The 27,985-nt window shown below is 52.4% G+C and overlaps 1 protein-coding gene and 1 long non-coding RNA gene across 2 annotated transcripts in view; one reads left to right on the top strand and one right to left on the bottom strand.

Moving 5' to 3' along the window:
• Window positions 1-291, bottom strand: part of LOC102549294 (uncharacterized) — an 80,495-nt gene extending 80,204 nt beyond the window's left edge. Inside the window, exon 1 of the long non-coding RNA XR_015631805.1 lies at window positions 4-291. This is a non-coding gene — a long non-coding RNA (uncharacterized LOC102549294). The remainder of the gene's footprint in view (window positions 1-3) is intronic.
• On the top strand, window positions 74-26,276 carry Doc2b (double C2 domain beta). Its single transcript, NM_031142.1, is given in 9 exon segments — window positions 74-601; window positions 10,986-11,065; window positions 15,682-15,756; window positions 17,208-17,317; window positions 17,407-17,533; window positions 21,291-21,448; window positions 24,158-24,239; window positions 25,163-25,259; window positions 25,734-26,276. Coding segments are annotated over 9 exon segments (1,239 nt in total). The 5' UTR covers window positions 74-228; the 3' UTR covers window positions 25,871-26,276.
• Window positions 26,277-27,985: the final 1,709 nt, after the last annotated feature.

Raw genomic sequence — 27,985 nt, 5'->3', positions numbered from 1 at the left:
CACCGCTTGGTTGCTGCCGGGTGACGCGGGCTGGGCCCGCCCCCTGCTGCCGGCCCCGCACTCACTTGCACCGGCCGCCGCCGAGCAGGCAGCAGCCGCGTCAGGGCCGTCCGGGGGCCACACCGGCGATGCCCGCAGCCCCCGCAGCGCCCCGCGGGACCCGCTGACTTACCCCCGGGCCGGGGTCATACCGGGCCGGGCCGGGCCGCGAGCGGCGGCGCTGCCTGCATGACCCTCCGGAGGCGCGGGGAGAAGGCGACCATCAGCATCCAAGAGCATATGGCCATCGACGTGTGTCCCGGGCCCATCCGGCCTATCAAGCAGATCTCCGATTACTTCCCCCGCTTCCCGCGGGGCCTCCCCCCCACCGCCGCGCCCCGCGCCTCCGCGCCCCCGGACGCCCCCGCGCGCTCGCCCGCAGCCACCGCCGGCCCCCGCAGCCCCTCCGACGGCGCCCGCGACGACGACGAAGATGTGGACCAGCTCTTCGGAGCCTACGGTGCCAGCCCAGGCCCCAGCCCCGGACCCAGCCCCGTGAGGCCGCCGGCCAAGCCCCCCGAGGACGAACCGGACGCCGACGGCTACGAGTCAGACGACTGCAGTAAGTTTCCCAGTCGCCGGCCGCGCGCCCCCTCCCAGCACCCGGGTCCCTGCAGGGCAAGCGCCGCCGCCGCCCAGTACACCTGCACACAAGAGCTGGGAAGTTTGGGGGCGTCCTCTGGGGGCGCCCCGTCTCCAGGCCTCCGCTCCCCGGGGCGCGCCCCGCACCCCTTCTCGGCCCGCGCGCCGGGAGCTCCAGCGCGGGTGGCGGCTTTTGTTCCCGGGAAGGGCGGAGCTGCGCCCCGGAGAGACACCAGTTGCTGCGGGCCGCGCGGTCCCTCCCGGCCCCAGAGCCCTGTGCGGGCAGTCCCGAGGTGGCCACCTGGAGAGCTGGGGACCCTGCGGTAACTGGGGCGGGCCCCGCAGCCCATACCGCGCCGCGGCTCTGCTGGTGCGCGGGGCCGAGGACCAGGACCATGGGGCTGCTTGTCCTTTGGAAAAACCTTGGCGGTTCCTCTTCCCGCATCCGCGGACCCCGCTGGCCCTGGCCGTGGACCTTCGCCCACCTGTTACGCCGGCTTCCCTAATCAAGAATGTCCCTAGCCACCCCCTCCTCACGGACTCAGCCCCAGGGAGACAACAGACAACAGGGTCTCCTGAGCCAGGCCAGGACCTCTTCTGGTGTCTTGTGTGGTCCCTAAGGGTGCCTGATCCGGCCCACCAGGGACCATCCAGAAAGCAAAGGAGGAAAGAAGTCACATCACCCGTCCCATGAATTTGCTAGGGGCTGGGGTTGGGGGTGACTACATGGAAGGGCCCCAGCCCAGCTGTCATCCTGGTTCACTTAGAAAAAAACAGAGCCAGCCTCAAAACCTAGTCATGGGTGCCATGGGACCGTGGGATTGGGGGATAGCATACCAGCTTCCCCAAGGCAAAAGCAGCCCCTCCTCCGTACAACATTTGTAGTTATGCCTTGTCTGGGCGTTCCCCAGGGCCTCTGGGCTAGGGGCTGACTGTTCCCCAGCATAACATGTGCCTTGGATGCTGAGGCTGGGAGTTCACAGTGTCACCCTGGGAACAGACTCCACGTTTCACTTCAGGGAGCCCATCGACAGAGGTGGATCAAGTCTGGGCAGGGAACACTGCCTTTTGTGTGTTTTCTAGGCCTGGACCCTCTAACTCAGGGCACATGGAGGCCCTACCCACAAGCATAAAGGCTGAGGCGCAGGCCCCGCCCTCTGCTCTCCTGCAGGCTGAGGGAAACTAGAGGGGCTGCATTTATTAAAGTCTGCAAAGCTGCGCCCTGGATTTACTCTTTGCCCAGTTCCTGGCACTCTCAGCAAGGATCCAGGCTGGCGGCCCTCTAGGAGGCCCTAAGTAGGACCACAGTTAGCCCCCTTAGTGGGGTCCAGAGCCATCCTGGGAAGAAAGGATAGGAAGCCATTCCCATTTGCAGCATTCTGTCTGAGCAGGTGGACAAAGATTGTGCCTGAGGCACGGGCCACCCTCAGGTGCCATAGCAGCTCAGGGGATGACATAAGGCCAAGAGGGAAGAAACCTAGTCATTTTGGCTATCCTGAAACCCATCAGAAGGAATAAAGCAGGCCGGAAGCCCCACCTCCGGTCTGTCGACTCTGGCGTTTTTTCAGAACTCTGTCAGCAGCTGGGAGTGGAGCAAAGGGAACCGTGCTGAGTCCCTGGGCTCAGGCCACAGGTGTCCTAGCTGGAGACAGGCTCACATGAGTAGGGCCTAGATACAACGTTCTCAACTGAAACTGGGGGCTGGCCACACCCAGGTGGCTGTGATACACTGACCAAGTGTGGAGAAGAGGTCTGGAGCTTGCAGAGCTGAGGAAGTGGGGATGAAGCTGAGCATCTTATTAGGGCAGAGAGCACAAGGGCTGTGGCTCTCACAGGTGAGGAGAGCCCGAGCAGGACCACTCTGTACCCAAGGCTGTGCACCCCGTGAGCTCTGACAACCAGACCTCTTAGAATAAGCCTAAGTGATTCAAGCCAGATGGTTCATTATGGCTTTAGCCAGGGTTATGCTATTTGCTGCTCCAATTATTGGATTATCTGTTCGGATGAAAAGAAATGAGGGCGGCTGCTCTGTTGTCCAGGCAGAGGCGCGAAAACAGCCTGTTTGCTTAGCCTGGTTCTCCTCTTTAAAGCCCCTCCCTTGCTGGTCACCTCAAAGTATGCAAGTATGGGCACACGAACACACACACATACACACACACACACACACACACACACACACACACACACACACACACACACACCTCATTCCCTGCTGAGCTTAGGAGGTCAGTGAAAAAGACACAGCATCACGCTAGGCCCCAGCACCCAGGTATCACAAGCTACCTGCCCCCCCCCATGTGCAGAGGGAACTCGGACCCCAAAGCTGCAATGACTGAGAGGCTTTGGACTACAAGTACCATGAAATCAGTTCAAAGTAGCTCACACCGGCAGATCAGCAAAGGTCCTGCTGCAGACACCATGGTAAACTGGAGCAGCCCTCCAGCATCCCTGGCGATGAGGCTTCTGTCAGTCCTTCCTCTCAGCCAGCTCTTTCCCTCTTGGGCTGAAAACCAGGGCAGGTTCTCTATTCCCAAGGGCATATGGATGAGGAACACCAGATATAAAACAGAGTCACAGTTTTGGTCTCAGACTCCATCAGCTAAGTGGGACCCTCGTGATCCAAGGTGGCTGCTGTGGGTCCAGGCATCACATATATCTAAGGTCTTAGATTGGATTTAGAATGAAATATTTTCTATTCTCATGTCTAGGATCCAGAAAATCTCTCTTAGAAGTTCCCAGGAGACTTGTCCTTTTGTCTCATTGGCTAGAATTGCACCACGTGTCCATGTTCCCAAATGATTCACTCAGCTAGGTCAGGACAGGAGCCCACGGAGGTCTGGAGCAAGGGTGAAGTGGGAACCGTTGTCGGGTCTTCCTAGAAGGCCCTCCTGGGCCTGGCAGATCCTCGTTACTGATGTCCGTGCCTCTTCCTTCAGCCATAACACCTTTGGGTCTCCGTCATATTCTATCACTTCAACAGTATAATGACAACTGTGTATCAGGGCACCATATGGGGTCACAGAGGTCCAGGCATGGGCTGGATCACAGTCTCTGGTTTTAGGATACTCACGGAAACCCAGCATAAAGACCAACATGAGAGGGAGGGAGACAGGCCTCCGCAGAGGCCTCAGCTGGGGGAAGGAGAAAGAAGGTTAGCAGAGTGGAGGGAGATTTGGGGGGCAGCAAAGAAATGGAAATGTCAGAAGCACAGGCCAGAGGGGGTACGGTAGAACCAAGTGTCTGAGACAAAGGGGAGGGGCTGATGAGGTCAAGGCGATCAAACAGAAAGGTTTGTAAATGACAAACCAAGGATGGCTCGACTCGATGGGCTTTTGAACGACTTAAAGCAGTGGAAAAGAGAGCTTAAGTCTCAGCTCCGTCTCTAGACTCCACGAAGTAGAGATGTATCATTCACTCCTCTGCATCCAACCCCACAGTGCCTACCTAGTCCATGCCTCAGTTTCCCCACTTATGAAGTGCTTTCAAGTCAGGCTTGATGATTTTCTATACATTCTTGCCTATTTGAAAAATATTTTTATTGTATTTTTTATTGTGTATGTGTGAAGGGGTGCACGTGTGCCACAGCACACTTGCGGAGGTCAGAAGGCAACTCTGAGGAGTCGGTTCTGTCCCTCCACTTTGCCGTGCATCCCAGGGATTGGACTCAGCTCACCAGGAATGCAAAGCAAGTACCTTTACCCCTGAACCAGCTCATCAGCCCCAGCGAAACTATTTAAGAGGCTGACATTTTTCTTCCAAATACAAAACAAAAGGGACAGATTTCTGATTCCCAGGTGGACAGGTCAAGCAAGTTCAAGTGCAGACCAAGGTCACCGCCAGCTGCCTGTCTGCACTGGCCCTGTTGGGGAATGCTCAGCCTTGGAGGAAGCGACAGGGGCTTGTGCTTCATTCTCTCTGAATTAGCCCCATTAAAGCGCTATAATTATCAGCAAGTCGGTGACAACTCTCAGAGGCCCATTAGTGACCAACCTTCATTATTTTTCCAAAGACGTAAACTTTCGTCAGGGCCCATGATCTGAGTGGCTCTAAGGGCAAGGCCCTCGAGATCCTGGGGCTTACAGAGAGGCATACTCTCTTGTCCTTTGGGCCCTGCTATTGTCACCACCACTGCCACCGCCGCTCTGCTCAGGCCCTTCAGGTTAGTGGTGAGTCCCCATTCCCACCCTGCACCAGTGCTGAGGCTCAAACCCAGGGGCCTGGTCATATAAGGTAAGGGCTCTACTGCTGAGCCATGTCCCCAGCCCCTTCTCCTCCTCTTCTTCCTCTTCTTCCTCTTCCTCCTCCTCTTCTTCCTTTCTTTGTTTCTTTCTTTCTTCCTAGCTGCATTTTCAGGACTTGAGTTACACACAAATTGGGGAAGAAAACCCTTCAGGAAGCCACTAGGCTTTAAGACAAACTCCCGCTCTGCAGAGCCACCCTCACTCAGCTACCTCCCCACTCTGAGCCTCATTTCTACAAATGGAAAAGGGCAAACTTTGGATCACCCATCCCTTAAGACAGCTCCTCCACACATGTGGTCTCTCCAAATGGTGACCAAGCTTCTAGGGACAAGACAGAATTTCTTCTAGGACTTTGGTGGTACTAGACATTCATCAGTCCTTTCTGGCCACACACTGGGCACACTGTTCTTTCCCCGGGGGTGGCAACAGATGTTAGTGTTTCAAGAGACAGCCCTCCATGTTCCCTGTCTCGTCCTCTGGAGTTGGGACACAAGTAGACATCGTGGGGTGTGTGCTGTTGCACATGGAACCAAATCCCTCCTCTGGGAAGTTGGCTGAACCGCAAAGCCATTTGAATGACTCCACCATGAGCACTAACCGTCTGCTGCTTGCTGGTCCCCTGGGTACCTGAGGCAGCATCCTGCCCTCATAGGGTGAGGTCTTCAGGGTGCAGGTAGCCTGAGCTGGACATCATGCAAACTGATTATAATGCAAAGCCATCACCTCTGCAGAATGATGTTGCAGAAGCCCAGCTGGGCTGCTGATATTAAGGTGATGGTGCTTTGCAGTATTCTCATGCTCAGTATCCTTGCCTGCAGCACCCTCAGTATCCTCACCCTCAGTATCCTCTCCCTCAGTATCTTCTCCCTCAGTATCCTCTCCTCACCCTCAGTATCCTCACCCTCAGTATCCTCTCCCTCAGTATCCTCACCCTCAGTATCCTCACCCTCAGTATCCTCTCCCTCAGTATCCTCACCCTCAGTATCCTCTCCCTCAGTATCCTCACCCTCAGTATCCTCTCCCTCAGTATCCTCACCCTCAGTATCCTCTCCCTCAGTATCCTCACCCTCAGTATCCTCTCCCTCAGTATCTTCTCCCTCAGTATCCTCTCCTCACCCTCAGTATCCTCACCCTCAGTATCCTCTCCCTCAGTATCCTCACCCTCAGTATCCTCACCCTCAGTATCCTCTCCCTCAGTATCCTCACCCTCAGTATCCTCACCCTCAGTATCCTCTCCCTCAGTATCCTCACCCTCAGTATCCTCTCCCTCAGTATCCTCACCCTCAGTATCCTCACCCTCAGTATCCTCACCCTCAGTATCCTCTCCCTCAGTATCCTCTCCCTCAGTATCCTCTCCCTCAGTATCCTCTCCCTCAGTATCCTCTCCCTCAGTATCCTCACCCTCAGTATCCTCTCCCTCAGTATCCTCTCCCTCAGTATCCTCTCCCTCAGTATCCTCTCCCTCAGTATCCTCTCCCTCAGTATCCTCACCCTCAGTATCCTCACCCTCAGTATCCTCACCCTCAGTATCCTCTTCCTTAGTATCCTCACCCTCAGTATCCTCTCCCTCAGTATCCTCACCCTCAGTATCCTCTCCCTCAGTATCCTCACCCTCAGTATCCTCTCCCTCAGTATCCTCTCCCTCAGTATCCTCTCCCTCAGTATCCTCTCCCTCAGTATCCTCACCCTCAGTATCCTCACCCTCAGTATCCTCACCCTCAGTATCCTCTCCCTCAGTATCCTCTCCCTCAGTATCCTCACCCTCAGTATCCTCTCCCTCAGTATCCTCTCCCTCAGTATCCTCTCCCTCAGTATCCTCTCCCTCAGTATCCTCTCCCTCAGTATCCTCACCCTCAGTATCCTCACCCTCAGTATCCTCACCCTCAGTATCCTCACCCTCAGTATCCTCTCCCTCAGTATCCTCTCCCTCAGTATCCTCACCCTCAGTATCCTCACCCTCAGTATCCTCACCCTCAGTATCCTCTCCCTCAGTATCCTCTCCCTCAGTATCCTCTCCCTCAGTATCCTCTCCCTCAGTATCCTCACCCCCAGTATCCTCACCCTCAGTATCCTCTCCCTCAGTATCCTCACCCTCAGTATCCTCTCCCTCAGTATCCTCTCCCTCAGTATCCTCTCCCTCAGTATCCTCTCCCTCAGTATCCTCACCCTCAGTATCCTCTCCCTCAGTATCCTCTCCCTCAGTATCCTCTCCCTCAGTATCCTCTCCCTCAGTATCCTCTCCCTCAGTATCCTCTCCCTCAGTATCCTCACCCTCAGTATCCTCACCCTCAGTATCCTCACCCTCAGTATCCTCTTCCTTAGTATCCTCACCCTCAGTATCCTCTCCCTCAGTATCCTCACCCTCAGTATCCTCTCCCTCAGTATCCTCACCCTCAGTATCCTCTCCCTCAGTATCCTCTCCCTCAGTATCCTCTCCCTCAGTATCCTCACCCTCAGTATCCTCACCCTCAGTATCCTCACCCTCAGTATCCTCACCCTCAGTATCCTCTCCCTCAGTATCCTCTCCCTCAGTATCCTCACCCTCAGTATCCTCTCCCTCAGTATCCTCTCCCTCAGTATCCTCTCCCTCAGTATCCTCACCCTCAGTATCCTCTCCCATAGCATCTTCCTCTACAGTATCCCACCCACAGCATCTTTACCTGCAGCGTCCTCATCCTCGGCACCCTCTTCCACAGCATCCTCGTCTGTAGTAGTCTCACCCACAGCAGCCTCTCCTGCAATACCTTCAGTATCTTCTCCCACAGCACCCTCCCCCACAGCATCTTCCCCTACAGCAACTTCACAGTGTCCTTACCTGCAGTATCCTCGTCTGTAGCCTTCTCATCCATAGCATCCTCACCTGCACACCTTTCGGAAGGGGGAAAGGATACTGCAGCAAAGAACCCAGTGTGGTCATCACTAATGCATGCATTTCTCACTAGGGGATGATACTTGCAGCTCACTGCAGGCTTGTTGACTTAGTCTGAACCCGGTTCTAACAAGTATTACCTGGTTTGTGGGAGAAAGAGCTGTTTGTGCTTCCGGAGGAACCCCCCAATAGAGCAGTCACCTCACACCTCTTCTGTCTGGTGGTGACTGTGACCCACAGCAGAATCACTGTAGTCATAGCTATGATTCTGATGGTATATCGTGTTTCCAAAGACAGGGAGAGGGTGATCAAGCTTAAGGCAGTCCTCTCTAGGAAGCCCTTAGAAGGGCAAACTTAGCGCTCTAGAACCATCATCAAAGTGTGTCTACTGTTCCTATAGCTCCTGGAGGAGCCCCATGTGCTTGGAGGTAGATATAGTTATCACTGGGTTGCAGGTGGGGAAACTGAGGTGAAGTCATGCAACAAGAATGTGCTGAGCTGGGATTTGAACCTGTGGAGTGCAACAGCAGATGTCATTCCACACACTCAACAATTGCCCTGCAGAAGGAGGCAAAGACACCACCCTGTTGGGATGGGGGAACTTGACACATTTCCACATGTCTCTCAGAACAAAGAGCACAGCTATTGATGTACCCACTCCCTCCAGACACAGAAGGCTGTTATGATGTGGCCCTGCCTTCGTTAGTAAATGCAGACACAACTTGGAGTCTAGAGCAGAACCCTGATGAGGACAGTACCCCTCCCAGTACCCCTTCAGCCATCAGCTCCATCACAGATGCCTGTGGTTATGATGTCCCCTCTGAGTCCCTCGTACCATTGGCCAACTACTACCTGTTGGTCCCTCTTGTCCCAACAAGGGACATCGAATCCTCCAAGATGCCTCCCCTAATTCACACTGAGGCCTAGAGACCCTCTTGAAGCTGTCATGGCTCTTGCCTTGCCAGACAAATGTGGGACCTGACCAGCAGTTGGGAGCAAATCAGGGATTTTAAGATACTGAAGAATGTGTATCTTGCTGTCTGGGAACTTCAGAGGTCTCCCTTGCTCACACCCTGCCTCTCTTCCTAGGACATAGCAGGCCACAGCTGTAGCAAGAGACTGTTCCTAAGGTGGCAGCTGAACCCAATTATTGCTGTGTCCTCTGCCTGGCCCTTGGGACTTATTGATGCCTTTGAAGACTTGGAGGCATGAGGACCCAGCTGGCTTGTCACTGCCCGCTTTGATCTCTGAGGGCCCAGGAGACTAGGGAGCTGCGGTGTCACTTGTCACCTGGGGGCTCAATCAACAGTCAGTCACTCAGGCTGGTCCTGCAGCCTCTCAGAGCCTGTCCTCTGCCTTGTCATATCACTGTGTCATTGCTTGTGTGGGGGAACTGAGGCAAGGGTACCCAAGCTGTCTGGTATACAATAGCACCACCATGGGACAGGACAGACAGTGCAAAGGAAGGTTTGAGAACCGCTTTCTGGGCCACCTACCTGGTTATGATCAGGTTACCTCGTAGGGGATTTAGGTGATCCACCCAGAATCTGAGAACCTCCTCATCTGGTAGTGACAGGAACTGTCCCTCCCAGGGTTGAGTGTTTCAGTGGGAGGGATAAGGAGGCTGCCACATTGTAGTTGCTCAACTGTCACAGAAGTAGCCACTGAGCTGGAGACAGTAACATTCTTTACTGGTAACTTTTATTTCTAGGAATTGAACCTGGGGCTTCAACCATTAAGCTAGATCCCCAGTCCAAAAGGTAGTGAATGGCACACCCAAGGCCTGTGGTGAGCATGTTTGCCCTGTGGTTCTTCTTACACCCTTAACCCTTCACCTGTTACCTGGGAAGAAGGGCTATGCTGTTAACACACGTAGATTTTTCACTCTGTATTTAGTAGAACTTGAGGTGTTTGTTTTATTTTGCAGTGCTGTGGTGTAACCAAATGCCCAGCACGAGCTAGGCCATCGAGCTGCTCCTAAACCACACTCCTGTCAACATCTTTGCTTTATTTCTGAGACCTGTAGATTGGGCTACTGATGGTGACTTTGAACTTGTGCCTCCACCCTACGTCAACCGCCATCGGGCCTCAGCACTGTGGATCTGTCCACTTGCTTAATCTCCATGTGAATGTCATCTGCATAATTTAAAATGGCTTCAGTGCCACCCCCATGGGGCTTCACCTAGCCTTGTTGTAACCATATTTCGCTTGCTCTAGCTAATTCCAGCCATTTAGAAGCAAAAACGGTTTTACATTTTAGTTTGTGCAGCAGACTGAAGACAGACACTGGGGACAGCTAGTGTCCACGGGAGTAGAGTCTGTCACTGTGCACCATGGGGTGCAGGAAACCAGCTCACCTGCAGATCCAGGCCATGTATTCTCTTTTTAAATTATTTACTTACTTACTTTATGTGTATGGGTGTTTTGTCCGCATGTGGTGCCTGGTGCCCATAGAAGCCAGAAGAGACTGTCAGATCCCCAGAACCGGAGTTTTGGATAATTGTGAGCCACCACGTGGGTGCTCAGAATAGAATCTGGGACCTCTGAAAGAGTAGTCAGTGCCCCTAACCACTGAGCCATCTCTCCAGACCCCCCCCCATGTTTATATATTCTGAGGATTGTGATAGACATATTTGCCCTAAGTTTCTTCCAAATAAATTTTATTTATTCATTTATTTATGTATTTATTTTTGAGACAGGATCTTACTTTGTAACTCCGGCTAACCTGGAACTCAGTTTGTAGACCAAGTTGGCCTCAAACTCACAGGGATCCACCTTACTCTGCCTCTCAAGTGCTGTAATTAAAAGCAGATTCCGTCAAATAAATCTGTTAATCTGTCATGCTCCGGGAAGCAGGGGTGGGTGGCACACACCTTTAACGCCAGTACTCAGGAGGCGAAAGCAGGTTGATCTCTGTGAGTTTGAGGCCAGCCTGGTCTGCAAAGCAAGTTCCAGGAAAGAGGGGAGTGGGGGGGGAAGAAGGAAGAAAACAGTGTGGCTGTTGGGACAGTGAGATGATTCAGCAGCCAAGTATGAAGACCCAAACTAACATCTCATAGCCCCCATGTGACGGAGAAAGCTGACTCCTGCAAATTGTCCTCTGGCTCCATGATGCATGTCCTGGCACATGTATGTGCATAGGCATGTACAAATAAACACATGTAAAGTAACAATACTGTGGCTGTTGAGTACACACAGGGGAGTATCACGTCTCCCACACGGTCAGCGTGTGACCCACCCTCCTTCTCCCACAGCCGCCCTGGGTACACTGGACTTCAGTCTGCTCTATGACCAGGAGAACAACGCACTGCACTGCACCATCAGCAAAGCCAAGGTAGGCCCTGCACCAGCCGCAGCTCGGGGTTCAGGAAGCAGACAGGGTCCTGCCCATGTTTTCCGTCCAGGTTTCCCTGGGGTCCCTGCTATATGGCGTGCAGCTGTCCACTTCCCAGATTGGCATTGCCCAGTAAAGCATTTAGATTCGGATGGTTTAGGATGGGGTCACAGAAAGCCAGGCGGCTTTTAGGGCCTGGGAGGGGTCTCAGAGGAAGGGGGAAGATGGGAGCTGTCTTGCAATGGGGGAGCGAAGGAGGTTGAATTCCACTGTCCCTGGGTCTCCCCGCTCCAAAGTTCCAGCCCCCTAGACTCCCTAGAGCTCCTAGGAAGTTCCTATGCTGGAAGCCACAGATGCCACTAGAAAAGCTAGGCTCTAGGCAGGGTTGCCATTGGTCTGAGCCCCAGAGGCCCTCTGAGCCTCACTGTGGAGTCATGGACATCTGTAGACCCAGAGTAGCCTGTCAGACCCTATTTCCTGGGCTCTTCCATGGCTCTGCTTTGAACCTGTGTCTGTTCCGTGGTCTCAACCGTACTGTTCCCTTCACACTGCTCCCTCTGGGAGAAAGGTGCCAAAGCTGATGTTTTCCAGAAAGGTAAGGGCCCAAGTGGCCATTAGAGACCCTTGTGGGGCTGTGAAAGGGCCTAGGCCAGCACAGCACACATGGAATAGCTTCCAAGCGCTGCCTGGCCTAGACCTCACCCAGCACCCCTAACCTGTAGTATCTTTTTGCCCTTCTCTCTGACCTGCCTCGCCAAGGCTGCCCTTGACTCTATGCCTAGAGGGACACCCCATGCCATATCTCTACCCAGCCTGAGTCACTCGTGTGAACTGCCATGGGCAATTATGAGAACCATCAACATTGGGCTCAGGGCCCAGGTTGGGTACTTGAAGGCCCAACCACTCCATGCTGCATTCCTGCTCACTCCTAAGATACCTTTTGAGGCTGCAATAGCCCAGGGAACAGAGCGGAGCACCTGGGGACCCCAGCCTGGCAAGGGAAAGGCAGGCTGCAGAACTGAGAAGAGCCCATCCTACCCTTCCTCCTGGCTTAGCAGAGCTTGTCCACTCCTCGCTTAGGGACCAGCTGTCTGATCACTCTGGTAGAGCCCAGCTTCCCCCGCCACTTCTCAGTGCCTAGGGTTCCTGCTGCCTCTTCCCTCCCTGTTCCAGGTGTGTGTGTGTGTGTGTGTGTGTGTGTGTGTGTGTGTGTGTGTGTGTGTGTGTGTGTCTATGTGCACAGATCTACATGGGCGCTGGTGTACACAGAGGTGAGAACCAAAGGCCCGTGAACCATGGCGGCCCTGTTCTCTGTAAGTGTCTACTATAAACAAAGACAAAGCCTGGGAAATGCTGAGGCCCCAGAGGGGAACCACAGTGTTCGCTGAAGCAGGGCTCCCACTCAGAGCCTCATGGGAATCTATGGTATATGGACTTCCCAGGCTGTGCTCCGACTTGGTGTCTTAGTTTAATTTTCTTTTGCTAAAATAAAACACTGACCAAACAGTACTTGGGAAGGAAAGGGCTTGTTTTATCTTCCAGCCTGTAACATCATTCAGGGAAGTCGGCACAAGTACCCGCAGGCAAGAGCTGAGGTAGAGGCCAGTAAGGAGTGCTGCTTACTGGCTTGTTCCTCATGGCTTGCTTTCTTCTTAGACATACCCAGGACCATCAGCCCAGGGGGTGGCACTGCCCATAGTGAGCCAGGTCTTCCCACAGCAAACAGCAAGAAAATGCATCATAAGCCAATCTAGAGGGGACATTTTCTCCTCTCAAATGACCCCACCTTGCATCAGATTGACCTAGAACTTACCAGGTCACTTAGTCACCCCCAGGTAAGGATGTATCTCAGTTTGTTATCTGTAACAGGACTCACCCCACACCCCGTGTAGCCAGGTAGGAACAATACACTTGGCACCTGGCACTTTGTCTAACACTGTCTTGCAGGGTACCACCAGGGAACATGTCCACCCACAGGTAAACTTAGGGCCCACCTTCCCAAGCAGTGCCCAGGAAAACCCCAACAGAGCCACAGCGCTGGGAGACCAGTGTTACTTCTTTTTTATTTCCAGATTTATTTATTTATTTATGTGAGTACACTGTAGCTGTCTTCAGACACACCAGAAGGGGGCATCAGATCTCATTACAGATGGTTGTGAGCCACCATGTGGTTGCTGAGATTTGAACTCAGGACCTCTGGAAGAACAGTCAGTGCTCTTAACCACTGAGCCATCTCTCCAGCACCCCCTTTCTTCCCCAGCGTTACTTCTTAACTGTGATAAAATATCACACACATGAAACTTAGCAGTGGATGTTGGGCCCACTCCAATCACTATGTTAACATCACCGCCATCCATCCCAGAGCCTTCCAGCCTGACAAACTGAAACTCTTGCCCTCAGAACAGCTGCCTATCTCCCCTTGCCCCTCCCCCCTGTCTCCAGGGACCTTATAGGGACAAAGTCATGCAGTTACTGTTCCTGTGTACCAGGCCATCTCACCATATGGTGTCTCTCTAGGCTGAGCACTAAGAGCCCCAGCTTTGACTATCCAAAAGGTTCCAGTCCCTAATACCTAGCAAACAGTAGCCTCTGGGCAATGCAGGGACAACAAGAACTTGGCTTGGGTGGAGTCCATTCTCAGTAGACCAGTATGGCCCCATACAGCACCTCCCCTACCCATCCCTGAGACAGTGGCACCTGCTTCTATCCCGTGGTAACATGATAAGCTGATGGGCTCTGCCTGAGACAACCCCTTTCCTACCTGTGGCTGAACACAGCCTCCTGCCCCTCTCCTGGATTCAGTCAGCGCCTGGGGGTGTCCTGCAGGGCAGACCCCAGACTCAGGGACAGGGAGGCTACCTGAGCTGTGACTCTAGCTGAGCCCATCAACCCTTGCTTCTACCCCAGTGTGTTGCTCTAGGGTGCCCAGGGGCCTGCTAGGTAGACAGGTGTAAAAGTACCATCAGGGACTACATCATAGACTAGGGAGCCAACAGGCAGAGCGTGCCTTGTTGCCATTCTAGCATGACAGCTGCCCCTGTCCCTGCCCACCTTTATGGATGCCCTGGGCCTCAGGAGTTGGACTTGCCCTATCTCTGGTCAATCTCCTGCCTCAAAGATCTACAAGGGCAAAGAGAAACCAGTGAAAACATTGTAAACATGATAAACAGGAAGTAGAAACAAAACAGAAACAGTCAGTTGTCTCCTCCTCGTGCTGGGTCCCCAGATGCCCCAGGGCAGCTGCCCTTTACTGCCTGGGGGTGAGGAGTCACAGGGGGTGTAAAAGGCTGTCATTACCAAGGCACATACACTGCCTCCAGGTCAAGCCCCAGTAGCTCTGAGCCTAGCTACTTTTTTTTCTGTTATTTTCTGAGGGGGAGAAAAGGGAAGGGAAGTCCCACCCATTCTCCCTGCAACTGTATTCCTCCTTGCTCTGTTCCACTCAGATTGTGGGAATGATTAACACTTTACCTGTGATAAAGCTGAGACTGCTAAGTGTTTGCTCCACTAATTAGGAAGTTCATGGGCCTGGGGCCACACAGAAGAGAAATGATGGGTGAGCGGGTGAGTGCCCCACCTGAAAGCTCCTCCAAGTCCATAGAACTGGGCCTGGAAGAAAGATCTGGAGCACTGTCTTAGTTTTACTGTTGTGAACAGGAGCCATGACCAAAGCAACTCTTAGAAAGGACATTTAACTGGGGCTGGCTTACACAGTCAGAGCTTCAGTCTAGGTCAGAGGTTCAGTCTAGTATCATCAAGGTAGGAACATGGCAGCCTCCAGGCAGATGTGGGGCTGGAGGAACTGTGAAGTTCGTCCTTTCGTTCGGAAGGCAGCTAGAAGACTGTGGCTTCCAAGCAGCTAGGACAAGGGTCTTAAAGCTCACACCCCAGTGACACACTTTCTCCAACAAGGCCACACATCTCCACATAATGCCACTCGCTGGGCCAAGCATATTCAAACTACCACAGGCACATGGCCAGGAATGGAGCCATTCCAGATATGTGCATCTGGAATGTAGACCATGTACCCCTTTGCTGCCTCCCTATCTCCCACCCCGTAGGTCTTCAGCACCCGGGGGAATAGACATAATTCCCAGGTTAGCTAAGGCCCTTGTGAGTCTCCTGCCGTTAGCTGTCCATTCCTGGGCTGGCAAAAGAAACTGAAGTCAAAGTTAGCGAAGGGTGCCATCTTGTGGAAGGACACTCCATGGCAGGTAGCCTGTGACTTCTAGGGACACCAACCAGCAAACGCAGGGGGAAATGGCAGTCACAGGTGACCTCCAGGACTTTCCCAGCCTCCACAGGAATGTAGGGATGAGTATACAGCCAATCATGGAGACTTGGGGTCAGAGAGGGAAGACCCAACAAGTAGTAGTGTCTGGAAAGTGGGGAGAGAGACAGGCCTCCCCAAGTTTAGAGCAAGGTGTCTCTGGGTTCAGTTTGTCAAGAAGTAGGAAGCAAAAGGACCCGGGAGTGCAGAGTGTGGGGAGGGATGCCTACCCCAGCACAGCTTGGACCTATCTTCAGGGAGATTCGAAATGTCGGAGAGGAAGCTCCACTCAGCAGGCCTCTTGTTAACTCTCTCTCAACTCACACCCTCTCTGGTCTCTGCTCAGGGCCTGAAGCCGATGGATCACAATGGACTGGCTGATCCCTACGTCAAACTACACTTGCTGCCTGGAGCCAGCAAGGTGAGGGTTTCTGCCCCAGGCACAGCACTGGCTTGGCCCTCCTGGCCTCCCTGGAGCCTCACGAATCCATTACCTGTCTGCCGAGTGAGCTCCAGAGAATGTCCAGCTTACCTCGTATAAGAAACCATTTTAGCCTGAGGTTCATATTACACCAAAAAAAAAGAAAAGAAATGACTTCTTGGTTAGATGTGACAGCGCATGCCTTTAATCGTAGCACTCGGGAGGCAGAGGCAATAGATAGATCCCTGTGAGTTAAAGGTCAGACTGGCCTACATACACAGTGAAGCTCAGGCCAGCCCAGGATGCAGGGGTGTGTAGCTCCTGCCTGTAGGACCTGTCCGAGCCGTCAGTGTTTTGATGGGCCGCACTGTGGCTTCATAATGGGGACTGAGTGGGAAGCTTTGGCCTGTTTGTTTGACCACAGAACCCCTTTCCTGCTCCCCTGCTGGGTGACCCAGCACAGAGGCAATATTTCACCCATAAGGCTTTCACTAGGAAAACATGGGTTACAGGCAGAATGAAGACCTTGAGTAAAAAGGAGGGGAACGAAGGTGATCCAGGAAAGTGGTCCTGTTGTGCCACTGGCTTTGGGGATACTGCCAGTCTTGATATGGAACTCTCTTGTTAACAGTGGGGAAGAAGGACTGGGGAGATGGCTCAGTGGTTAAGAGCACTGACTGCTCTTCCAGAGGTCCTGAGTTCAAATCCCAACAACCACATCTGATGTCCTCTTCTGGTGTGTCTGATAGCTACAGTGTACTCATATATAGTAAATCAATCAAAAAAAAAAAAACTGGGAAAGAGGCTGGGGCTGCAGAGCTGCAGTCTTAGGTTCGGGCTAATGCCATTGGACATTCCAACTTCCCAATTGGAATGAATCTCATAGCAACCTCCCATTCCCTACAGGACTACATAGCCATCAGCTCTGTCCTACAGGACCACCCCATAGCCATTTCTCAATCCTGCTGCTGTTGCCAGAGTCCGGGGGTGGGGATGCTCCTCACATTAGCTTTCTGTGGTTTCCTCGACAAATTCCCACCGCTTGGCTATTTAAACATGCCCGTCACCTCCCTGGTCTGCTGATTGTCAGCCAGGCAGGTTGTGCTGATTGGACCAGAAGTCAAGATGCCAGCAGGACTGTGTCCATTCTGGGGACGATCATCCCCTCTCCTTTCCAAGTAGAGGCTGCACACTTCCCCAGCTGAGCTCCCAGCTGAGCTAGTCCTGTCTCTCCTGGCTCCTCTCTTGCTGCTAAATGACCCCTGGGACCACAGGGGCCTTTCGCACACCTCCAGAAGGCTTGCTGGTTTTAAGTCAGCTAATTAACAATGCAGGTTTCACCTGCCTCAGGTCCCCTCCACTGTGTCAGATAGGAATGGAGGGACCAGGCCTGCCAGCTCTGAGGCCACACTCACTCAGGACCAGAATAAGATCACTCTGTTTTTTTCCAGGCAAATAAGCTCAGAACAAAAACCCTACGGAACACTCTGAACCCCTCCTGGAACGAGACCCTCACTTATTACGGGATCACGGATGAGGACATGATCCGAAAGACCCTGAGGTGGGTGAGGGCCCCTGTGCCTACACCCCACCCGGGGACACCCTACCACTTGTGAATTCCCACTGACTGTGGAAGCCAATCGCCCCCAGGATCTCCGTGTGTGACGAGGACAAATTCCGCCACAACGAGTTCATCGGAGAGACTCGAGTGCCCCTGAAGAAGCTGAAACCCAACCACACCAAGACATTCAGCATCTGCCTGGAGAAGCAGCTGCCGGTGAGTGGGGGAGTTTATTGAGCCACTACTGTGTGTCAGTACTACATTCCAGGCACAGTTACAGGGCGATGGAAGGAACCTGCTGCCTGTGGATGGCACAGGAGTAGGGCTAATTCATGAAGTAGAGAGTACAGTGGAGGGGGCAAGTCTAGGAGGGGACATCACAGAAGTGGCAGGGGATCATTGCACCTTCCACAAGTAACAAGGTAGCAATTCTTGTGGTGCTGAGGACTAAATCCAAGACCTGAGTGAATAAGAAGCACACTTCCCCTGAGCCACATCCCAGCCCTTTTAAAATTTTACTTCTACAAATACTTTTTAAATGTTCACGGGTATGTAATGCAGTGTGTATGAGTGTATGTGTGTGTGTGCGCGCACGTGTGTGTGTGTGTGTGTGTGTGTGGTCTATGTGAGTGTGTGTGCAGTGGGTAGGTATGTGAATGTATAGGCCTGTATGTAATGTAGTATGTATGAGTATGTACATGTGTGTACATGTGTGTAGTCTGTGATTATGTGTACAGTGGGCAGATGTACAAATATAGACTTGTATGTAGCATGTGTATGAGTTTGTACATGTGTATGTGTGTAATATATGTGAGTGTGTGCATGTATGTAATAGCGTGTATGAGTATATACATGTGTGTGCATGTGTGTAGTCTGTGAGTGTGTGTGCAGTGGGTAGATGTATGAATGTGTAGACCTGTGTGTAATGTAGTGTATATGAGTGTGTACATGTGTGTGTGCATGTGTGCCTGTGTGTATATAGTCTGTGTGTGCAGTGAGCAGATGTGTGAATGTGTAGACCTGTGTGTAATGTTGTGTGTATGACTGTGCACATGTGTATACATGTGTTTGTGTGTAGTCTATATGAGTGTGCATGCACTGGGTACATGTGTGAATATGTAGACCTGTCATCACATCAATATGAAGTATCTTCTTTTTTTTTTAACAAAAGATTATTTATTTATTTATTTATTTGTTTATTTATTATAAATACACTGTAGCTGACTTCAGACACACCAGAAGAGGGCATCAGATCCCATTACAGATGGTTGTGAGTCACCATGTGGTTGCTGGGAATTGAACTCAGGACCTCTGGAAGAACAGTCAGTGCTCTAAACCACTGAGCCATCTCTCCAGCCCCAGGACCTTCTTTAATTGCTCTCCACCTCATTTTTTTGACAAGGTTTCCCACTGAACCAAGAATTCACTAACTACTCTTACTGGCCAGTGGTCTGGGACTCTCCTGTGTCCACTTCCCCCAGTGCTAGGATTACAGATTTGAGCCACAAAGCCCAGCTTTCCAATGGTGCTAGGGATCCATACTTACACAGTAGGTACTTGACTACTGAGCCATCCTGCCTACCCACCCCTAAACAGAATCTTGCTAAATTCCCCAGACTGGCCTTGAACTTCCTCTATAGCTCAGATTGGCAGTAAGCTCTTTTTCCTTTTGTTTTTTGTTTGTTTGCTTGCTTTTTATATTTAAGTCAGGGTTTCTCTGTGTAGACCTGGCTGTGGTGGAACTCGATCTGTACACCAGGCTGGCCTTGAACTCAGTGATCTGCCTGCTTCTGAGATAAAAGTATGTGGCTACCTCCACCACTTGGCTGGCAGTGAATTCTAGATCCTCCTGTCTCAGCTTCCTCAGCAACTAAGAGTACAGCCCTGGGGATGTTATTTTAGAAGCTCCCTGCCTGCTGGGCTCAGAATGGCCAGAAGCAGAGAGAGGCAAGGGCTGGAGCCAAGAACCAGATAGAACGGGCTGGATGGAGACAAAGATTTGTGGCCAGGGCAGTTCCTGGTCCGGGGAGCCTTCACTAAGGACGACTCAATTGGAGCGCGTTAGGCCAAGAAAGCCATGAGATGCCCAGAGGAGACAGCACATAATTCTCTCCTAGACATTGTAATTGTTCAGCATGTCAGGACAAATTTGGCCCCCAGTTGTCTTCAGCAGCTGATCTCTCCCAGAGCCTTGGTGCCTGTTCCTTTCCAATCAGTCTCCTGTTTGCCTTCTCGACTTATCTCTCCTTCCCCTAGTTCATAGGGCAGAGGGTCCAGGGAGCCCCAGTGCTCAAGGCTGTCAGTCAAGCTAAGTCCTTTTCTCTCCCAGTGTCCAGGGCATGGCTGTCTTCCCAAAGCCTGAGCCAAGGAGAGGAAGCCCAGCATTTAACCTCTGTGTGCTAGGCCTGGGATATTGCTGCTCCAAAAGCTGGACCCAAGTCCAGCCCTTAGAATCCACCCAGCAGCCGAGACAGTGCCTTCATGCATGGCTTTCTCAGACTGTATTCTCATGTCACATTCTCTCCACTCAGGTACATGCATGATGGGTAGATCCTTCAATGTCACTTGACAGAGGTGACCCAAATTTTCCAAATGGCCTACACCTCTCAGGAGGGCACTACCCGCTCCCATATCCGAGTTCTGACCTCAGATATAAACAAAACTCTGTGCACGCGGGTGTACGAATGCTATGGAGCATGTATGCACATGCATGTACATGTATGTGATTGAGCATGCATGAGAATGTGTTGAGTATTCCGTGGCATCTTTGGCCATTGCTGAACCTCCCTCGAATTTACTCTTTGCTCAGTGGCCAGTTTGTGGATACACAGGGGCCACAGGAGTGGCATTTGGGATAACCACTCTGGTTGTAAGGACATATTTTTGTGTTTTAGGTTTTATATTCCTTTTATATTTCTTGTTCTAAGTAAATACTTGGCTCAATGGCTGTCATGTGAAACAGCCCAAAGTATGGTAGTGCCATCTGCCTTCGAAAATCTCTGCTCATATATGCAACGTGCAAAGCCTGGACTCCCACAGCTGCACTGTTGGCCGTGAATGCCTCAGTTTAGAAGGATGCCAAGGCTGAGTTTGAATTTGGGGTGAATGCTTGGATCCATGTCTGCTCTGGGCATGAAGCTTGGAGAAAGTCCTATGGGTCACAGACCTCCCTCCCTCACCTCGCAGGACTCTCATCTCCAGGAAGGTTTGGACATGGCCACATGTGGACTCAGGTCAATCCCAAACAGAGCGCAGCTGCAGGCAAAGGCTGAGGCTGTGGAAGAGGGAACCCTGAGGAGGGACCCTCAGGGACGTGAGCTTCCAACTGAGCATGTCTGCATGACTTTACTGGAGTACGATTAAGGGAGAAGGTTTCTGTCATTTAGGGACCCACCCCCACCCTGGGCAAACTTTCTGGAAGTGAGTAGAACTGAGCAAAGATCCGGTCACCACCTCAGAGCCAAAGTCCACAGAGAAGGCTCCTTTGGGTGTGAAGAGGGGCACAGCAGGCTGGATGACTTCCTACCCAGGTGACAAATGTGCCTGGCTCTACAGAGCAGGCCATCTCTGTCACTGCCACTCACTTCTCCTACAGTATGCTACAGTAGCTGCAGGAGAAATGGAAATTGGGGGTTAAAGGGTGGGGTGGGGGGGTGAGCAGGCTCTATTCCAGAAAAATCAAACTTAAGGATATAGAAGTTGCCTGTCAACCTTCCCTTACTCCCTCCCGATCTCCCTTCTTCCCTCCTTCCTTTCCAAGCTAGAGATGGGCCCAGGGAGCTCACTTGGCAAGCGCCATACCACTGAGCTGCACCCCCAGCCCTCTGGGTTTCATGCATCTTTTATATCCAAGCCTGTCTGCTCACATCCGCCAGTGGACACTAGGGGAGGAGACTAGGGACAGCCTCTCTGTCTGCTTAGCCCAGAAGGCGGAAGGAGACAAGAACAGCAGAGTGACCACCCTCTCCTGCAGGTGGACAAGGCAGAGGACAAGTCCCTGGAGGAGCGTGGCCGCATCCTCATCTCTCTCAAGTACAGCTCACAGAAGCAGGGCCTGCTGGTGGGCATCGTTCGCTGCGCACACCTGGCGGCCATGGATGCTAACGGCTACTCGGACCCCTACGTGAAAACGTGAGTGTGCGGCCAGGCCTGTGCTTGACTCCCCTGCTCACCTGAGAGAACCAGAGTCCAATATGGCTGGAGCTAGAGCCCAGCATGGCAGACACTAAGGGGGTTTCCTCAGAGTAATGGGCTTTGTCCAGCAGGGTTCTTCTGGGTTCCCTTTGTGATTCTGGGGTTAAGTACAGCCATCTCATTTCATAAAGGGGGGAACTGAAACCTGCAGAAGGGTCACCCACTGGGAGAGAGAAGAGTTAACTCCTTTTGGACATAGGGAACATGGTCACAGGTATTCCAGGTGACCCTTGGATTTACTGTGTAGCCAAATTCAAGTTACATGATCTTCAGATCCTCCTTCCTCTACCTCAAATGTGATCTCTGCAACTGATGGTGTGAACCGCCACACACGGGCGTCTGCTGCTGGAGATCAAAGTGGGGGCCAGCGAGACAAGGTTCTCGGAGGAGGAGGTGCGGTGCCCTGAGCCAGGAGGCTAGGGGAGCTGGCAAGAGACCTTTGCCAAGTCTTCCTGTATGCTCAGCCCCTGTGTCTCCCCTCCCTACCACTGACAGTAAAGCTACAAAGAGACAAAGGCTTAGGGGTTGTACCAGTGGCCTGCGCCCCACAAAAAGTAGACCTGGACTGTGTTAGGCTGTTCTCAGAGATCCAGAAGGCAGGTAGAAGGGGTTGGCCTTTTGGAGAAGAAGGGGGCAAGTGCCATAGAGCCCACCCTTAGTGCTTGGGATGCTTCCCAATAGCGTAAACGTCATCTGCGTTTACAGGGATACTCTCCTGAGAAGAGCCTTGGGAAGAATTCAGCTCGACTCACCACTACCTGTAACTTCAGTCCCCAGGGGCTCCTGTGCTACCTTCTGGTCTCAGAGGGGATCAGGCGTATTCAGGGTGCACATAGACATATGCAGGAGCTCGCACATGCATGTGAAATAAAACTTTAAAAATCTAAGAGGAAAAAAGCTTTCTTTTGAGCATGTGCAGACTTTTCCTTGCCATTAGTCCCTAAGCTACAGAGAAACAGTCATGTGTGCAGCGTTTGCAATGGCTGAGGTATCAAACAGGATCTAGGGGCGACTTGGAAGTCTATAGCAGGCCGTGGAGGGTTCTGTGCAGATGCCCGCCCATTTTATGTAAGAACTAGGGAAACTATAGCGTCTGTAGATAGGCCATCATCCACAGACACGGAAAGGCCATGCAGAGCATCCCTGAGGGGAGACACAGAGGCACAGAGCAGCGGCATTGCAGGGTCACTGGGTGTGTCATCTCCACCTGTCACGCTGTGCTTCCCTTCAGACAGAAATGAGATGTGGAACCAACATGGCAGGGGCATTTGAAGTCATGTCCAGTGCCAACCTTGTGGGTGAATGCCAATTCCAGATCATGTGAAGGGTGAGCCAGAACCCAGGGTCTCCCTCGGTGCTGACTTGCATAAGCAAATTGGCTGGAGCCTTTTGAGACTTGGGGCTCCTCCCTGCCACTAGAACTTTGTCAATGTGCTATCTGAGAAAAGATGGAGGAATCTGCAGGGGTTCCGTACAAGTGAAGTTTCCTCCTCCTCTACAGGGGTAGGGGCTGAGGCAGGATCTCACTACATACCCCAGGCAAGCCATAAACTTGTGATCTTCCTGCCTCGGCCTTCCAAGAACTGGAATTTCAGGCATGCACCACCAAATCCAGCCCTCACTTGGTTGAATCTAAGGGTCTAAAGCCAGAGAAGATGAAAAGTCAGCTGTTTTGCTCTTACCCAGAATTCACTTAGCTCTAGGCATCCAGTGGCCTGTTGTCTATCCCAGTAGCATCGCCTTTTCCAGATCTCACACCAAGCATCATACGGACTCTGCTTGGTTGAGCTTCTCTCCGGCAACGAATGGTTTGCCTAAGGTTTACCCACACAGCATAGACATGGGGGATGTCATCTTTGATACGACTGCGTAGCTCTCAGTGTGTACCGAGATCTGCCTGCCTCTGCCTCCTGAGTGCTGGGATTAAAGGCCTGAGCCCAAGCCTTTGAACCATCAGCCCAAGCACCATTCTTGGCAGCTGTGTGACCTTTGGGCAAATCACTCCACCTCTCAGGGCCTAGGGGATTAAAGTTCAAGGAGGGAAAGACACTAGCTTTGTTATGCTTCAGGAGGAATCAACCCCGATAACTGCAAAAAGAGAGCCTTCCTCAAGGCTCTAATGAAGGGGTGACGCTTGCCCAGTTCAGGGGAGAGACTGAAAAACTGAATTTTACACTTGAGAAAAATGGATTGTATGGTGTGCGAATTCTTAATAGATTGTGGGGGGGGGGAGCTCTTAGCTCTTGGGACTGGGGCTAAAATCAGCTTGTAAAGCATTTGCCTTGCATGCAGGAGATCTTAGGTTCTGTATCCAGCACTGCAATAATCCCAGTGCCCCACCCCTCAAAAAAAAAAAAAAAACCAACAGCAATTCCTGAAAAAGGGACAAACTCTGGTTAACAAAACTGGCTTTGTAAAGATCATGTTTCCAGAGAAAAGACACATCCTCTTCTGGGGACACATGTGTGCTTGGGTAACCCTGCATGCGCCTCAGTGTTACCCGTGGGTGGGCAGGCTGGGGTCTGCGGGAATAGGACAAAGGTGACCAGGGAAGCATCTCCAGGCTAGAGCCCATAGCATTCTACTAGCACCATCTTGCCGCTCATAGCTCTCCCAGCCTCTGATTGTCCCCAGTTATCATTCCAGATATCTGAAACCAGATGTAGACAAGAAATCCAAGCATAAGACCGCAGTCAAGAAGAAAACACTAAACCCTGAATTCAATGAGGTATGGCCAGGGACCTCTGGGCTTTATGAAAGCTGTGGGGTTACCCTGGGCTGGGTGGGTATCTGGAGGGACCTGGTCTTCAAAAGGGTAACTGTGGGAACTGGAACGTAGTAGGAGAGAGTGGGGAGCAGCTGCCAGAGGAGCCCTCAGCCACGGTGGGTAAGGCTCTACCAGACTGCTTGGCAATGGGACTAAGGAACCTTCCAGAAGGTTAATGTTGATGGAAAGAGAGAATGTTGGGCAGCTCCTGAGTGACCTTCTAGATAACAGAGTTGGAAAGAGAGATGTGAACAGAATGGGGAGACACTCTGGATAGGCTATGAGGACTCAAGTTACCCCAGCAGGTGTGTCAAGACGGCTCTGAATGCAGTGAACCCCATACCATGAGCTTACTAAAATGCTATAGGACCATTTTGCAATTTGTTTGTAACTCAATCCCACAGATCTCAAGCATGAACTTTGTAGATGAGAAGGTCACAGCACAATGCCTAAAGTGAAGACACACCTGCTAGGGCCACTGGAGGAACAGGACAGTGGGTGACCAGGTCATTAGAGCAGAGGGCGGGACATAGACCAGGACATCTGCTACTGAGTACATTGGAAAGAAGAGCAGAGCACCTGGGCCCTGATTCACAGACACAGATTTGCAGGCAAAGGTGACAACAGGAGCTTAGGAAGCAGGCCAGTCCCAGATAATGACAAAGACTTTACTAGACAATTGCAGCCAGGGTCTCTGCAGCACCTGCTTGCAGCTTGAGGGACAGAAGGGTACGTGGGTGGAGGAGGGGCCTGCTTAGCCTCCCTTCAGGCAGAAGTGGGCAGCTTGGTTAGAGTGACCCCACACTGACCACTTCCATACTTCAGCACATCACAGACCTTTCAGCCAGGTGGCCTTGGCTCTAATACCCTCTTCTGGCCAGCAGGAGTTCTGTTACGAGATCAAGCATGGAGACCTAGCCAAAAAGACCCTGGAGGTCACTGTCTGGGACTATGATATTGGAAAATCCAATGATTTCATCGGTAAGGAATATGAGGGGAAGGCCACTTAGCTTTGTGCCTGTCCAAGAACCACTTACCCCTAGTGAGTGGGATCTCAGACACTCTCCAAACTATACTCAACGTGACAGAAGACAGGCCTGGGGAGGGGAGGAAGCCTGGGAAGACCTCATGGCAGTCTGTGGTGACACAGAATGATGATGGTCAGCACCTGAGGGGGTCAACACTCAGAGCCCATGTGACCACGTTTCTGGTGGGCATGACTTTGGTACATAGTGGGGCACTATAGCCCTTTCTCTCCTTTTTACTCCCTACTATGTGCCATGGAACCCTGACCCACACGGGCCCCTAGTAGAGGAAAAACATGACATCAAACACTGGGTCAAGTGGTTAGGGTGTGGCTGGAAGCTAGGGGCTGTCCACACACAAATGGGCAGGAGGGAAGGCCTAGACACTGGGGTCACTGAATTCTTAGCTGCTCCTCTGTCTCTCCCGCAGGTGGGGTGGTTCTGGGCATCAATGCCAAGGGTGAGCGCCTGAAGCACTGGTTTGACTGTCTGAAGAACAAGGACAAGAGGATTGAGCGTTGGCACACGCTCACCAATGAGCTCCCAGGGGCTGTACTCAGCGACTGACTGTCCCATCTGCTGCCACCCACCCTTGCCACCCAGCCCACACAGGTCCAACCCTGGGCTTTCTCAGCTGCCACCAAGGGCTGTGGCCCTCACAATGGGCAAGATCCAGGTTGTCTGCTCGGACATAGCCACTGCAGCCCCTGCTAGGAGGCTAGGAGGCCAAGAGCACCCAGCCTCTCGCAGAGGGACAGGAAAACACAACATGAAACCTGTTTCAGCTCCCCTGGCACCCCAAAGGGCCAGAGCTGGGAGAAATCCTCAGCCTCAGCTCTGTCCAGTGGAAGGGCTATCTACAGTGAGGACCTATCAGAGGTGAGGGGTGGAACCCTGCTGCAAGCACAGAAATGGGGGTACTCTGGCTACCTGGAGACCACAGAGGGAGGACTATGGGCAGGCAGAGCCCAGGACTCCAGGACAGACAATGTAGCCAGCCAGAACTTCCAACTTGCTTATGCGTGGCATTGATGGACAGATAGAGTCTGTAAGCTTCTGGGGTGGGGGTTTCTAGTCTAGCAGGGCATCTGGGTACATATATTGCTACAGAGGGGTGAGGCATACCAGGACCAGCCAGCTGTCTGTAGGGCCCGTGGGTACTGAAGACTGCTGAAGGGTGGAGGGCAGGGAAGGCATCCTGGGGGAGTCAGGGCTCAGCACAAGTCTTTGAAACACCAGCTGTGGCTTGAAATCTAAGAGAAAACCAGATACAGACAAGAGGAGGCCTGAAAAAGGTTACCAGGGGACAGGGAGCCTTGGTAGCCTAGAGTTCCCCTGGGGCAGCACTGTGTTTGGGGATGTATACAAACATTAGGAAAACTGAATGTTCAAACTCAAGCTCTCCCGTTTGATCTTGCTCCCAAGGGTCTCAATGCACACTGTTCCTGTTCTCAGCATAAATATCCAGTCAGCTTCAGGGGAAAGAGAAAGGGATCCTACTAACAGGGACAGAGGCAAGCATCCCTCCTGCCCTCCCGTCCCCCCCCTTTGTCATCCCCTCAGCTTGGGCTGATGTTAGGTCCCTCACAGCTCCCCATGGCATCCTGGCCCTATGGAGACAGCTGGTTGCCTTTGGGGCTGGCAGTGGAAAGTAGAGAGCCTTAGGTTGGGGGAAGGCCGGGCATGGGGGTTCTGCCCTGAGGAGCTGAGCGCTCCCTTCCTAGGAAAGGGTAGGGCACTTCTTAGTCTTGAAGCTCCCGACTGTCTCCTGCCAACTGGGGCTGCAGGAACATAGAAGGAACAGGGAACAAACTGAGGAGCTCTACCATCATCTTAGAGCCCCATTTTGTTCAGCCCATCACTGGGTGATAAGACATAGGGGTCCTGCCCTAAGCCTGGGCCTCCTACAGTTGAAATAAGGACTCAGGACCCTGGGGCATGATTCCAATCCAAAGTGCTCACCAACCTTCCCTAGTTGGCAAGGAAAATAGGTCTCTAGCCCTTCATGACGCCAAGCCACCTGTTGCTTGTAGAGGCTGGGTTTCCCTCTTGAAAAGGTGTTGCCTTTGTTACTGAATTGGCAGGCACCTTCTTATTGAATCTTTACCAGGTGTGACCAACCCATTTTATAAATAAAATGGCCTCAGAGTAGTTGATAAACTTCCAGGGCCGCCAAGGTGGGAGGGGCTGAAGCAAAACTCCAAGCCTTTGACTGAGGATGAGGCCTCCCAGGTCCTTCTGAGTCATTGGAGCTTGGTGAGGTCTGTTACAGAGAAGTCTTGTTATTGTCCGCCACCTCATCCTCTAGCTGGCTTTGAAGTCATCTGTGCCATTTAGGATTTGCCAAAAGGCCACAGCCAAGCCCTGGAACTCAGCTGTCCCACCTCCAGCCTGAAGTCAAGGGGCCTAGGGGACAGGCCTGATGTTTTCCCATACAGTTAGAAACCGGAGCGGTATTTTAGTGCACCTGACTGAGCTCTGGGTAACTGAGATTTTGCCTTTTGGGGTGCTTTGTTCAGAGAGGAGCCTGGAGACCTCCTGAGGATACAGAACCGTTTATTAGACTGAGGCTCAGCAAAAGAACAGGGCTCAGGTGGGCAAGAAACCTGGGTCCCTCTGTTGCTGCAGGCAGTAAGTGGGCTTAGGCCTCAATGATGATCCTTGCCAATCCCAGGGACAGGC

This window comes from Rattus norvegicus, chromosome 10 (genome assembly GCF_021556685.1).
Source record: "Rattus norvegicus strain SHRSP/BbbUtx chromosome 10, alternate assembly SHRSP_T2T, whole genome shotgun sequence".
NCBI classification, from domain to species: Eukaryota; Metazoa; Chordata; class Mammalia; order Rodentia; family Muridae; genus Rattus; species Rattus norvegicus.
The sequence above is the reverse complement of the archived record's forward strand: the minus strand, read 5'-3'. Positions and strand labels throughout refer to the sequence as shown.